At 40.5% G+C, this 15,410-nt stretch overlaps 1 protein-coding gene across 1 annotated transcript in view; it reads left to right on the top strand.

Annotated features, from left to right (window-relative positions):
• The window catches only part of PDE3B (phosphodiesterase 3B), a 50,910-nt gene that overhangs the window by 19,737 nt on the left and 15,763 nt on the right, over positions 1-15,410 (top strand). Inside the window, exons 2-4 of the mRNA XM_087717498.1 lie at positions 935-985; positions 3,523-3,771; positions 10,005-10,138. Of these exons, the coding sequence (XP_087573624.1) occupies positions 935-985; positions 3,523-3,771; positions 10,005-10,138 (434 nt within the window). The remainder of the gene's footprint in view (positions 1-934; positions 986-3,522; positions 3,772-10,004; positions 10,139-15,410) is intronic.

The raw sequence follows: 15,410 nt of genomic DNA, 5'->3' as shown, positions 1-15,410 counted from the left end.
TCCCTTCTCATAGATCCTATCACTATCCATAGTTAATGTTGAGGAAGATAATGCATGAGAAGAGACATCTAGCGCGTTATTGGGGGGTCAGCAAAGGATGAATGTGATCAAACACAGGTTATGGAATAAAATCAAGAGAACTGATGGCAGAGGAATATAGTTTCTAATGTTTTCTTATTTACAGCTGTTGGAAAGATTTAAAATAGACAAAAGAGTTTATGGTTGTGAATATTGCAAGACCAAATTTGAAATTGAATGATGTATAAAATGAATATGTGATTGCTGAAATACATAAACTTCTACTGAAATTTGAAAAATGAGAACATGTGAATGAATGAGAAAGTGACAACTATCTCTATGCTAATAAAGTTCTTCTGCCTATCCCATTGTCTCTAAATCTGAAATGGAAAACTTTTGGTGATGTGGATCCTGCTAAATTTCTATACTGTTAAAAGCTTGGTTTAAATGCTCATAGATGGTTTTTTACAGTTTTCATTTTAAATGTGTTAGTGTTGAAGATTGTACTTTTAATGGTTTTTAAGGTTTTAATTTTGAATTATTTTGATTATTGTTATTTAATATTTATTATTTTGATTTTTTTTATATTTCCCCTTTTTGACCTGCCCAGAGTCACATATGGGCAGCTATATAAATTGAACAAATAAATAACTTTAATGAATATATTGAAAAAGTATGTATAGGGAAAGAAATTTGTGAAATACAAAATTGTTTAAATTACTTTTTAAACTAATTAACTATTTTCCAGGAACTTCCTTACACAGTATTCACTTTTTATTTATTGAAGTGAAGTGCAGCAGCTAAATGCAGCAAATATAGATAATTTACAGAAGTATTTTTTATTTCTAATTCATGATTTGAATGTTGCCAAATATGGACAATTTGCTTATAACTTCCTGGTTTTTTGTTTTTACAGATGATTCTTTGGGACTGGGACTTAAAGCAATGGTATAAACCTCATCATCAGGTCAGTACATGTAAAATATAAAAAGAACTCTAGCAGGAAAAAAAATACCAAATTGATATTTGCCTTGTAAATAAAAATGTGCATCAAATAAAGTAAATTCTTTCTCAGGAAATCTAGGGAAATTTTATATAGGCAGTCAGTCATTGTCTTTTGTCATGAATAGTTTAAAGCACAGGCAACTTCACCAAAATTTCCATAACACATATTCTGCCTATATATATTCAAATATATTCATCCGGCCTTCTCATAAAATTGAAACTGATGTCGCTCTTCATAGCTACGGCCCATTAGAAAGATCATCAAACCAGAGGTGGGTTGCCAATTTCTTTACTACCACTTTGGGCGCGCTCCCCCACATGCTTGGCACAACACTTCTGCACATGTGCAGAAGCGTCCAGGTGGGAAGGCGGAGCCTCTCGCCGCTGCTACTACGGGTTTGGCCAAACTGGGCCGAACTGGCAGCAACCCATCTCTGTACCAAGCCTCTAGAACTCAGCAATCATTAGGAATTGTTACAGCTTTATTTCGCTTCTCCATTATATTTTTTGATAGACTTGGATACTGACTAGCTATACACTCACAATTGACATATTCATTGGGCCTAAGATAATCACCTTTGATCCTCCAGGGTACAAGATTTACAACCCTCAAAACATCATCCTTCTACTTAACCTGAAAATTATGGAACAGCCCTATGGAATAACCTGTTCTTGAGAACTGAATGGTCCCTCCCCATTGTTTTTCCAGAAACCGGAATATTTCTTCCTCCATGACTCTTCTCCTACTTCTGGTTGGACATGGGAAATTTCCCCTTCCCCAATACTCTGACACCGGTGTATTCACATGAGTTCCTTAGAACTGGAACCTTCTTAGAACTGGCTAAACTAATTATGCCAGTGTTAATATAATTAGCCTAAATTAATTTAGCCAGTGGAACAGCTTGCCTCCGGAAGTCTTTAAGAAGATGTTGAATAGCCATTTGTCTGAAATGGTATAGGGTTTCCTGCCTAGGCAGCGGATTGGACTAGAAAACTTCCAAGGTCCCTTCCAACTCTGCTATTGTATTGTATGTATAATTGTGAAGTTGATGCTTCCACTGAGATATCTCCATTTTGGGCCAGATATATCACAAGCACTCTTACTTACTGCTGGAGGTTCTTTTATATTCCTCCTATTTTGTCCCAGAAATTTGAAGCCTTTCAGCATCCTCTTGTGGATCAAGTGAATTGTGTATGAGTACACTCTTAAGCATCCTTATCAGGAAGGCCAGCCATGTTAGGTGCTTTTACTTTGCCTGGTGTTGAGAAAAGGGATAAGTATTACAAAAAGTTGGATACTAGGCCATAGAGAGCAAGGGTGAAAAGGATATGAAACCTTCTCAAAGAGAAGGAGAAGAAGAAAAGAAGGAGATAATGAAGTTGGCAAGTAGCAGTAGTTCTCTTGAGAGAAGTCAACACAACTGCCTCTTCTTGCCTTGAAGAAAGTGACAAAACATCCAGTGACTGAGAAAGATGAGAGGAAAAAGCTTAGGGTTAAAACCTTGCAGCCTGGATAAATACAACCCACTACCACTATCACCACCCTAGTTTTGATTGCTTTCAATTGTGGAATTTCATTTGTATATTGTTTTATTCTAGTCTACCGTAAGTAACTAGTCTCATTTGGTTCTCTCTATGAGCTTTCCAGGACAGTATCTGGAAGATCAATATTTCCTATAATATCTAAAGGGAAAACAGACATTAGAATCCAATGAAGTGGCATTATATATGAGCAAAATGAAGCAAGAATGAGATTTGTTGATCTTTTTGTAATTAAGAATAATTTCAGAATAACTCTGAAAAAATGGATTTGTGCCTCAGAAAATGTAATGCAGAATAACTGATACACTTCAGTATTACTTGTATAATGTTCATATTATGTAGCAAAAAATGCTTGCTTCTGTATCTTGTAAACTATTTCATTTTTTAATGTTTTAAAAAAATCATTTCACTTAGAATGCCATACCCTTCCAGTTAAATATGGTAATCCTCCAGTTACAACAGTTCACTTAGCAACCATTTGAAGTTATGACATAACCCACCCAAATACTTACAAGGGAGTGATCATATTTGTTTTATGTGATTCACTCCAACATATCCTCAGGTTGCGAATGGAATTGGCAGGCTCCATTACATTCATAGCTGAAGGATTACATGTACAATTGAAAATAAAGATTTAAATACATTTGGCAATATTGTGCCAAAAATGTATACTATTCTCACTTTGGTTTAAAAAGCCTAGAAATGAGACCGTTTTATTTATGCAGATCTGCAAATATTTTTCCCAAATTGTAAATAAGTAGCAAAACTTAAAATATTTTTGTACTATCTTAATATTATAGTATATTTTCACAATATTTACTTGTTAAAATATATTATGCATCACATTTTTGAATGTACCTTTACAGAATATCTGAGATGTATTTCCTGTTTCTATTAAAAATGCACAAGGTAAAAGCTCCTGTTATTAATAGCCAATATTATTTTTCTCTATTATAGAATGCATGCAGTGGAACGGAAGTTGATCTTTCTGTACTAAATCAGACTCGCAATATAGTGTCTGAACTTCTGTCTGATCCAGTCCTTCCTCCACATGTGATTTCTTCTCTTCAAAGCATCAATAACTCACTAAGTGCTTTCTCAGGTTCATGCAGGCCAAAGACTAACCTGTTTACTCCCTTTCCGGGGTTTTATTCCTGTCCAGAAATGGAAGAGTCACCTGAAAGAGGAGACTGTAAGCTGCACAAGGTTAAAATATTACCATTGTAATCAATATATAGCATGTACATAACATTTTTAAATACCTCCCAATGTAATAAAGTACTTGGTGCTTAAAGTGTTCCTGAATTTCTCTTCTATTCCTCCTTTAATTTTCACATTGTTTCATTAGAATTTAATCAATAATAAGGAGAAAACGTATTCCAACAGCAAATTGTTTACTTATACTACTCATCACGTACCTTGTTAACACCTTTTTACTTTAAAGAATGGAAACCGTCACTAGACATTAGTGACATGATTTTAAAGGAGGCTAGATTGACACCTTGGAAGAAGCAGAAACATTGGAAGAAAATACAACTGCAAATAAGCTACTTGAATATGAACTCTGGATTTTAATAAGCACAAAGAAATGATACAAGAATTGCAGGAGAAGCTAATAGGAAAAAGAGCTTATTGTATGTGCTTTAAAAGCTATACTGAAAGCACAATTGTGGACAATTTCAATTATGAAAAAAATGCTTGCAGAAGAAGCCAAAGTGGCTGTAAAAAAATAAAATAAAAGGATGATCTAAACGGAAAAAATGGCAGGTCATGAAAGAAAAATAAACTGGTCACTTTAGAATTTCATAAGGATGAATGAGATAGTCAAGGAATGTTTTAAAACCCAGCAATATAAACTTCTTCAGGAATTTTTAAATAAACAGAAGATAAAATAAACCTATTGCTTAATGAAAATAACAAAATGCTTATAGGTAATTGGTGTGTACCAAGGACCCGTAGGTAGCCAGAAGAACTGAGGCAGAGACAGGAATAAAAGGCTAACAAGTTTATTCCCTTAAGTACAAGCTAACACTTCAGAACCGGCTTAGATAGGAACGCGCGCTGCTCGTTTGGACAGCTCCCTATTTATACAGGAGCTGTCAAACGATCAGCCAATCGGCTGTCGAGCGCTTTCCCGCTCAAACCTCTAGTCAGCGCAAGCTCAGAACACAACACTCCTCCCCCCTTAAGTTCGCGCAGGCGTAGTCCTGCAAGTAAGCTGGACGCCGCCTGATGCGGCCTGATGCCCTAGGCCCTTCTGCTTCGCTTGAAGGCTCTGGCTGTTCGACCGAGGACTCTGCATCGGAGGACGGTGATCGCCTGGGCCGCCGGAGAACGCAGGATGGTGCTGGCCCACCAGGTAAGTCGCCGCTTCGGTTTGGGACTGAGGCTGCTGGATCTCGGCTGACCTCCTTGTTTCCTTGCTCTGCGTCGGTCGGCGTGCCCGTCGGGGCTGGCAGATCGGTTGACTGCTGCTGGCTTGTTGGTGGTTGGTGCCTGCTCCGCAACTGGTCGCAATGGCGTTTCCAGACTCTGCCGTCGAGGAGCCTAACCCTGTAGGAGCAGGGCCCGGTCTGGTCAGTTATTATGCCCGGTAGCCACAAGGCATGTCCTACATAATTCCGGGCATACACTGCCTCCCCCTGGATGAAGGAACGGGACCCTCCCCGGGAATCTAATGGGGTGGCAACGGAATAAGTGGGGTGCAAACGGTCTAAGGTTGTCCGCAACCGTCGTCCCATGAGGAGCTCGGCTGGGCTCGTGTTCGTCTCTGGCGAGGGAGTAGTATGTTGGGCTAGCAGGAAGGCGTCAATCCTTTCTTGCCAGGGAAGGTGGTCTAGCTTGGAAAGAGCCTCTTTGACGGAGCGAACAGCGCGCTCCGCCAATCCATTGCTAGCGGGATGGAACGGGGAGGTGAGGGCATGTCGGATGCCCTGTGAAGCAAGGAAAGCTTCAAACTTGGTGGCTGTCAGTTGCGGTCCATTGTCGGACACCAACACATCGGGCAGGCCGTGGGTGGCAAATAAGCGGCGCAGGGTCACTGTTAGCGCGTCTGCAGTAGTAGAGGACATGTGGACGACCTCAACCCATTTCGAGAAGGCGTCCACAGCGACAAAGAGCATGTGGCCGTGAATAGGGCCTGCAAAATCAACATGAATGCGGGACCATGGGGCTGAAGGGGCCTCCCACGTTCGCGGCTCAGCTTTTGGTGGCAACGCCTGGGCACCCTGGCATTGCGGGCAGTCGGCGACATAGTCGGCGATGCCTTGGTCAAGCTTAGGCCACCACACATAACTTCTACCTAAGGCTTTCATCCGGACGATTCCCGGGTGAGCGTGATGTAGCTGCCGCAGGACAGTAGTCCTCAGTGAGGCAGGTACTACAACCCTATGGCCCCATAGCAAACAGCCGTGCTGAACGGAGAGCTCCGCTAGGCGAGATTTAAAGGGAAGGTAAACGTTGTCTACGGGGTCCTTTGGCCACCCTCGTTTAACCCAGTCTAGCACCCGGGAAATTACCTGATCCCTTGCGGACTCCCGGGCGATGTCGGCGGCAGAGAGAGGAAGGTTGAGGTCGTCTATCAGGAAGACCGGTGCGGCAGCAGCAGGGTCGTCCACGGCCTCTGGCAGGGGGCAACAGCTGAGAGCATCGGCGTGGGCGATCTGCTTCCCCGGTCTGTGTTTCAGCTGGTAATCGTAGGAAGCCAGGAAAACAAACCAGCGGGTCATGCATGGGGAGAGAACCTGTGGGGCAGGGCGATCCCCAGCAAGCAGCCCGAGCAGGGGCTTGTGATCGGTGACAATTTGGAACGGGCGGCCGTACAAGTAATGGTGGAAACGGCGCACCCCAGCCACAATGGCAAGAGCCTCTTTGTCAATTTGGGCATAGTTACGTTCAGCGGCAGAGAGTGTGCTTGAAAAATAGGCAACTGGCACCTCTGCTCCGCTGGGTAACTGATGGCAAAGGACGGCGCCCACCCCATAGGGTGAAGCGTCACAAGCGAGCACAAGGGGTAAGTGCTCGCTGTACTGCACTAACACATCGTTGGAAACAAGCAGGTGCTTGACTGCTAAGAACGCGGAGGCTTCCCGGCGGCCCCACACCCACGGGGCACCCGAGTCAAGGAGACGATGTAGTGGCTCAGCGACTGTCGCCTTGTGGGGAAGGAAGACAGCGTAAAAATTGAGTAGGCCTAAAAAGGCCTGTAATTCAGCTCTGTTCTTTGGAGCAGGGGCCTCAACGATGGCTTTGGTTTTGGCAGCCGTGGGGTGGATGCCCTTGCCATCGATGAGGAACCCTAAGAATTCTATCTGGGATACCGCAACTTGGCATTTATCTCTCTTAACCTTCAGGCCCACTTTTTGGAATCTTTGGAGAACCATGCGCAAACGTGCCATGAGTTCCTCCATGGAGGTGGCTGAAACAAGGACGTCGTCAAAATAGGGGACGACGCCTTGTAGTCCTTGGAGCAGCCGCTCCATTAAGCTCTGGAACAGTCCCGGGGCAATGCTGACCCCAAACTGCAGTCTGCGGCAACGGAACGCACCCCGGTGCGTGACAATTGTCTGTGCTTCATCTGCTTCATCGTCCACGACCAGCTGTTGATAGGCTTGGGCGAGGTCGAGCTTCGCGAACACAGTCCCCTTGCCCAAGGTGTGCAGCAGATGTTGAACCACCGGTACTGGGTATGCGTGGGAAGGCAAAGCACGGTTGATGGAGCAGCGGTAGTCAGCGCAAATTCTCACGCTGCCATCTGGCTTGATGGGTAGCACAATGGGTGTTTCCCATCTGGCGTGGTCCACTGGCTCCAAAATGCCCTGAGCCACTAATTTGTCCAGTTCAGCGTCTACTTTTGGTTTGAGGGCGATGGGCACCCGGCGAGGCTTCATCCGCACCGGCTGTACGGACGGGTCGAGGTTAAAGGAAACCGGCGTGCCCGTGTACTTGCCTAATTTGCCATCAAAGACTTCGGGGAACTCGTTGACCAGGCAGTCGAGTGCGTTGGAGCTGAGGTGGTGAATTCCGTTGATCTGCAGACCCAGGGACTGGAACCAGTCGAGGCCGAGAAGGCTGGGCAGCTGTCCGTCGACTACAATGAGGGGTAGGCGGCCGTCAAACCCCTTGAACTGCACTCTGACCTTGCGGGTGCCAATTATTGGGATCAGGTTGCCCTGATAGTCTCTCAGTGTGATATGGCAATCGTTCAGCTGGCGTTTCGAAAGCTGCGGCACGATGCGTTTGATGGTGCTCCATGACACGATGGATGTGGCAGACCCGGTGTCGAGCTCCATCTCGCAGGGCTTCCCCTCGACCATGACTGTCAGTTGAATTTTCTTCTGAAGTTGGTTGCACGAGAGACTATGGTGAGAGTTACGGAGAATGGAATGGCAGTCCACTCTCGCTTTCTTAGGGCCCTCTGTTCTGGGACGATATGGCCGCGACCTCTCAGTCTGTGACTCGGACGAGGACATGGGCTGTGCGGCTCAGCACACTCGAGCGATGTGACCTTTCCTGCCACAGCGCTGGCAGAGGGCTTGCCTGAATCTGCAGTCAGCTCTTTCGTGGTTACCTCCGCAACCACTACATGCAGATTTAGGTCTGCCCTTCTGCCGTTGCCAGCTCCTTCTGCTCGCCTCATCAAGGCGGTTGATGTCCTCATTAGATGCTTCAGCATCGGAATCTTCGCTTTCCGAGTCTGGCTGGCTGGTTACTGTGTTAAAGGCATTGGCAGGCTGCGCGGCGTTGGCGGCCCGGGCTTTCGCGATGGTGGCTAGGGAAGCAGCAGCTATTTCGGAGGCCCGAACTTCATCGAAGGCTTTCTGGAACGACAAGTCTGATTTTGTTAGAAGCCTCTTCTGTAGTTTGAGGTCGCGGAGGCCACACACTAAACGGTCGAGAAGGGCTTCATCTAAGTCCCGGAACTCGCAGTGCAGGGCGGCGGATCGTAGGGCAGCAACGTAGGCACTCACGGACTCCCCCTCAGCTTGGCTGCGCTGATGGAAGGCGTGCCGGCTGGCTATCTTGGACGGGGACGGAGCATAATGGCTCTTCAGTTTGGCCATTAGCTCAGGCCACGGAACGGCCTTTATCGGGTCAGGAGCTGTCAGAGCTCTGGCTGTGTGGAAAACGTCTGAGCCACACACAGACAAGAAAAACGCGCATTTCCTCTCATCTGTCAGCTCGGTAAGGTCGTGTGCGACCAGGAAGCATTCAAATCGAGCCGTGTACGACTCCCATGTCTCAGCTCCATAGTTGAATGGCGCGAAATTTAACGTGGCCATTCCTGTCAGAACCAACGACGTCTCGTCGCGGTATGATTAAGCGCGGTTCTAGTGACTCAGCGAGTGCCTTCAGCTATCAGTGACTTCAGCTTCTCGTACCTCAGTTTGGCAATCCCATCCTCGTCGCCAGTGGTGTGTACCAAGGACCCGTGGGTAGCCAGAAGAACTGAGGCAGAGACAGGAATAAAAGGCTAACAAGTTTATTCCCTTAAGTACAAGCTAACACTTCAGAACCGGCTTAGATAGGAACGCGCGCTGCTCGTTTGGACAGCTCCCTATTTATACAGGAGCTGTCAAACGATCAGCCAATCGGCTGTCGAGCGCTTTCCCGCTCAAACCTCTAGTCAGCGCAAGCTCAGAACACAACAGTAATGAAAAGCAGAATTGCTTAATTCTACCTAGAGCACTGATGATGTTACCTAGTTTGGGTAATGAAACATCTTTAAGAAAGCAAGAAACTCACAGAGCACCAAGGACCCCCCACGTCAACCCTGAACTACAAATATTCTTTGTTAGAATTGCTGAACTATTATTTGCAATAAAACTGATAACTTTCCACTCTTACTAAAGTCTTAGTTTAAAGTTAAACTGCCTAAGAAGTAAACTTTCAGTTACTATAGCAGGCCTTTCAATCAATGTTGGAGATAGTGTTGTCTCAAGTACAATATTCAGAATATTCAGCCTTCAGAAAAGCTGTTAAAATCTGGCTGTTCCGGCAGGCCTGGGGCTGTTGACCTTATTATGTAGGGTGCATGCATGCATGTTGGAGAATTTTAATATTCATTTTTATTTTATTTTGTTGTTTTCCTTTCTTGTTCTGTGTAAGCTGCCCAGAGTCCTCCGGGATTGGGCGGCCTATAAATCTATTAAATTAAATTAAATTAAATATTAATATATTTGTATAAATGCAATCCTCTGGTGCTTATGGCAAAAAAATAAATGGATAGAGAACTGATAATGGGGTAGTCAAACTTTTTGAAGATAAAGTTGTTTACAATTTAATTACTTTAGCTATTATATACCTAGCTGATTTAAATTCAATGATTTAAATTCAATGATGCTAATATCTGTACTGCTGAGAATAACAAAGCATGATTTAAAATGGATTTTTTTTTGTGGGAATGAAGTATAATTTTTCTTAACTTGTTCTTTAACTAGGTACTGAGCAGCCGAAATAGTTTACCAACACCACAGTTAAGGCAAAATTTAGGAAGCTTGTTGCCTGTTGATCCAACTTCTAGATGGGAACGTAATAATGGCAAAAGGTCGCACCATAAATATAATCTTTCAAGGTTAGCATATTACCAATGTAGATTTCATAGTATTTTTTTTACCTACAGTAGAAAATATTCATATGTACTGAATTAAATAAATATTGTACAATATAGTTCTCAAATGCTATAAATAGTGTAAAATATATGTAATTACATTCATTATTTCATTCTTCCAAGATGTTTAATGTATGGTGTTTTAGGCAGTAATTAATAGCAAACACTAATTCTGAACATCAAGAGTTATGAAATGAAGTTGTAACTAATGATGTCATTTCTGTATAATGTGTATTGGATAGTGAAATAAAAAGCAGGAATCTAGCACCACTTGGAAGCATTTAGTCAGTTTCTATCATTCTAGTTTAGGTGGATAATTTTCAGAAATAATATAAAAGGGATGAATGCCATCAGCTTGCCTACAGTCTGTTTTGCTCTTGTGAGAAGAACCAGTAAAATTTAAATGTCAGAGGTGAATTACATTTATTAATAAATGAATTCTTAGATTTTTAAATTTTCTCTATAAATTAGAAAGTTGAAGCTAATGCATAAGAGCTACCAAGCAGTTACTAGAACACAAGAATTTTCAGAACAGAACTGCAGAAATCCAGATGACCACTAGATGACAGCAAATAATTAAATACCAGTCAATAATAATCTAGATTTTTGCTGCTCATATCTGAAAGCCTAAACATGACATTATTGAGAATCATGTTGATTTTTTAACAATGTACTCATATATTTAAATCTCCAGTTTGCATGCTAGTAGTTCCTTTGTGCAAACTGAAAAATAAAACTTAAGTGATAAAAGTCAGAGAAAGTGAGTTTTAGAAATGCATCTTCTAGTACAGAGGTCAAGAAATTGTGATGGAAAGGTCTTCTACTGGGCAGGGTAAGAAACATTTAAGCAAATGTTTAAAAAGAAAGAAGCGAGAACATACACATAAGCCAGGCCTGTCAAACCCAGCTGCATCATGTACTGGCCAGACCCACACCCGTTTTAGTGAAGGGGGAAAAGTCCCATTACGTCATATGATGCCTCTGTGACAATGTGAGTTGACACTCCTGACATAAGTAATAGAGAATGACCAATATAGAAGCTGTAAGAATCTAATTAATTTTTCAGACACAAAAAAGCTGGAGGATAGTGGAAGCCAAAATATATAGGCAGGAAAAAGTTTATTAACAAATTTTCCACAAATATATCAAATAGATATAATAATCAGTGCAAAAATAGTTACTGAATCATATTATTGATTGGTTCAAATAAAAAAGTTTCAGATTTCATTCATCACCAACTGTTTATTATAAAATTTCAATATGTATAAATTAAATTATTAATTTAATTGGTATATTTAACCCAATTATATATATGATAAAACTTCTTTCCAAACAGACAAATGAATCTAAGGATTAATAGACATATGCAACTTAAATTATGCAATTTTATGTATGATCTAAAATGTATATAAAATACAAGTTCTCCCTATCTAGACAACGAAGCACCAGACTTCACTTCAAAAATCTTCTGAGTTCTGACCATACCTAAATGCTTCATGTGTATTTTAAACATTTTAAACAGCAGATGGCATAGTTTTATAACATAGTGGCTATTTTTCTATTCATTTTTAAAGTGAAAATTGTTTAACATAAACGTTTCCTTAACTCTTAAGTATTCTTTTTGAATAGCAACCCCAAGATAGATTTGATAAAAATACATGCTCAGTGTGCATTAGGACTAAATTGTCACTTGTAGGATTACACATTAATGTTATAAGTAGTAGAATGCATTCGTTAATGGGCACCAAGTTGCACAGTGGACAAGTTAATAAATAAAAGAATGTAATGATAAAAACTCTCCAGAAATATGTTACCCTACATTCCATTTCCTAGTTAAACACATTGTCTGGAAAGCATTTGTAATTTGGACTATTCTTTTTAATAGGAAACAATCTGTTTAAACATATTAATGAAATATATATTAGTAGTTCAGGATTTCTAAACTCTTCATGTATGTTTCTCATTTAAAATTAGCTACAACTAAAAACTTTTTCTTTAAGAATTACATGAGTTATAAGAACATAAATGCTACTTCTATCCATTTTTCTGCAGCAATTATTCATCAAAAATATTTCTTTGTTAATAGGCAACAGCAAAAGATAAATCAGTATGTACAAAGCTGAAACCATTACTTTCAATAAATTATATTATACATTTCTTAAATAATATATAATCATTGCCCAGAGCCTCTTTCATCACCCACAAACCCCCTTTGAGGAAGCTGGGCAGCTGAGAAAGTACAAACAAAAAAATAAGTGGTTTTCTCGCCTCCTGAGCAATGAACTTAGAATTAAGAAAAGTGCTATACAGATAGTCCTCATTTTGTGACTGTCTTGTTTAGGCGCTGCTTGTAGTTATGACAGTGATGGAAAAGAAATTTTACAGCTAATCCTCGCATTTACAATCTTTGCAGGTCAGTAAAGTAAAGGAAAGCTGAAATAAGATCATAAGCATAGTTATGGTTTCACTTTGACCAGTGACTGGTCCTGACTGAGGTCACTAAACAAGAATTATATGCAAATATTTGAGGTGGTGGTTTATTTAAAAAAATTATGCTGTGCATTGTAAATTGTATGTTCGCTTTGTAGACAAGGCATTGCAATATTTTAAAAAGTATCACAGACTGAAAGAGCATGATCAAGTGGATCCCTGCTTTTAAATTCCCTCAACAGTGCCTGTGTCTTCAGCCTGTGGTTACCTTTTATTAGGTATTGATAATAGCACATAGTTGCTAGGGAGCATGAAAAGTATATTCCCTTGTACCGATGTCCTATGTTTGGGCTTCTCGCAAGAGATTGCTGGAGTAATTAAGCCTGTGGTCTGATACAGTACAATTATTTTTATTATGTTTCCAAAATATATTATGTTTCTATGCCATATTTTATAGCACTTAGCTGCATTTCTGTGTGTTTAACCTTTACTATATCTTAGTATATAATTATGTATCTGTGCATAGATAACATTATGAATAAGGTACACTTATAATAATGATTATACTGCTATGTTGTTCTGATGACTTGCATGAAATAGCAGTAATAACCAGGAAAAATAACTATCCCCAAAAAACCACACCTGCACCTTCTTATCATGGAATATTTTTGAATGGTAGCCAAAATGAAAAGACTATTTCTTTTTAAAATATTTTTTCAAAATGTGACATTTTTATATTATACTAAAAATGAGTTACAACTGAATTAGACTAAACTAGGTTTTATATTAATTCACTTTGTCCCAGTGAGGTGAGAGACCCAAGGGTGGATTAGTAAATTCTCCTGCCCTATTTTGTAAGAGTAATTTAATTTGTACATACCTCTAAATAGGTCCCAAATAAAGTCACACTGAAAAATATTATCAAACAATATGGCAAAGAAAAAAAATCAATTTATATTAATTGGTGTGGTTTAGAACCTAGTATGGGTTATAATGGTCATACTTTGTACTTACAATTTTAATGTAATTGGCAAATCTGGCCAATTTGATCCTTCTTCAAGAGAAGGAGACCTTTAGGTTAAGAGTACTGATTAATAATAGTAAAAATGTTTATCATGACTTCAGCACTCTGGATAGCTAACTCCAATTACTTAGCAGAAAGTGTAACTAGAATCAGTTAAGACTAGGAAGATGCCAAATAATGAATTTTCCTTACCTGAAATAAATTAAAGGGGATTGTAACTGGTAGCCCTCCTTGATGATATCTCTGTTTATATTTATTGATCAAACAGGAAAGACTCCTAAGAAGTAGAATGAAGGTAGCCATAAGTCCCCAAAAATAATATTGAAGGCCTACCTAATTGTAGACCTATAAGTCTACTAAATGTTATAAGCAAATTATGTTCATTGCATCTTGGTAATAAACTGCAGGTTTGGATGAAATCTGAATAAATTTTATAGGGGGACGGACACACACACACACACACACACACACACACACACACACACACACACACTGATTGCCCTAAGTTTCTTCCAACTTACAACTTTGTTTCAACTATTTAAAAAAAACTTTATATTGGGAAGAATGCTTGTTAAACTTTAGTTTAAATTTCTAAGATTTATACGAGGTCTATATTTCCCTTACCCAAAAATGCAGTTCATACTCTGAACCCTCACTTTAAAATGATTCTCTGGTATCCCACAATAACAGTAAAACCCCAAAGAATAAAATCCAAAAAACCCAATCAAAATCAACACCTTAGTCATCCCCTTGGGATATTTCCCCTCCTTGCTCTACTCTACTTTTGAAGGCTGAAACAATATCATAGAGCAAAAGTTTAGGACTTGTAGGTTATCAGCAAATTTCATCTGAATCTTAGAATATAATCTTGCCAAGCATACACGTCTGCAGAGACTTGAGTGATATTAAGTTCCAATTGTATCAGGTAGTATCAGGTAGTACAAGGAAGTAGCACCTGGGTGGCAAAAGATTTTTGGGAAGGAGCCAATTATCTGTCCATATTTACCTTTCCCAAATTAAGGAACACTTTTTTTCTGGGCTAAGTATAATATTTTTCCTTTTGCACTATAACAGGGAAGAGAGGATATTTTGAAACCCTTATTGGAAACATATGTTCCCATGAAAAACCAGACATATTGAAACAATGTTTTATTTTACAAACATAGCTTACTCTTGCATCATCATTATCATGGAAGAACAATTATATATTCATTTCTCCATGTGCTTTGCTTTTTTTAGACTGCAAAGCCTCTATAGCCCAAATTATAGCAAAATACTGTGTCGCAGCAGTGAAACTAATATAAACTCTCCCATAATCAGAATTTAGCTTATTTGTTAGGCAGCATGAAGTCATTATAAAAGAAGGACTGGTAGTACCAGGGGGAGGAGTAAAAAGGGGGGTCAGCCTAGAATTCTTTATGTAGCCACAAACTAAGTCCAAGCCGCTTTGATTGCCATTGACCCTTATCTCAGTATAACCAAGTACTGACCATTAGTTGATAGCAATAGCATTTAGACTTATATACTGCTTCACAGTGCTTTACAGCCCTCTCTAAACAGTTTACAGAGTCAGCTTATTGCCCCCAACAATCTGGGTCCTCATTTTATCCACCTTGCAAGGATGGAAGGTTGAGTCAACTTTGAGCCTGGTGAGATTTGAACTGCAAAACTGCTGGCAGCTGGTGATCAGCAGAAGTAGCCTGCAGTACTGCACTCTAACCACTGTGCCACCGTGGCTCATGATTCCTTTTAGCAATAAATCAGTTAAGTTCAACTTTCATA

This window comes from Thamnophis sirtalis, unplaced genomic scaffold (assembly GCF_051295495.1).
Source record: "Thamnophis sirtalis isolate CommonGarterSnake01/CBP01778 unplaced genomic scaffold, rThaSir2_p1.2 scaffold_1, whole genome shotgun sequence".
Lineage (NCBI taxonomy): Eukaryota > Metazoa > Chordata > Lepidosauria > Squamata > Natricidae > Thamnophis > Thamnophis sirtalis.
The sequence above is the reverse complement of the archived record's forward strand: the minus strand, read 5'-3'. Positions and strand labels throughout refer to the sequence as shown.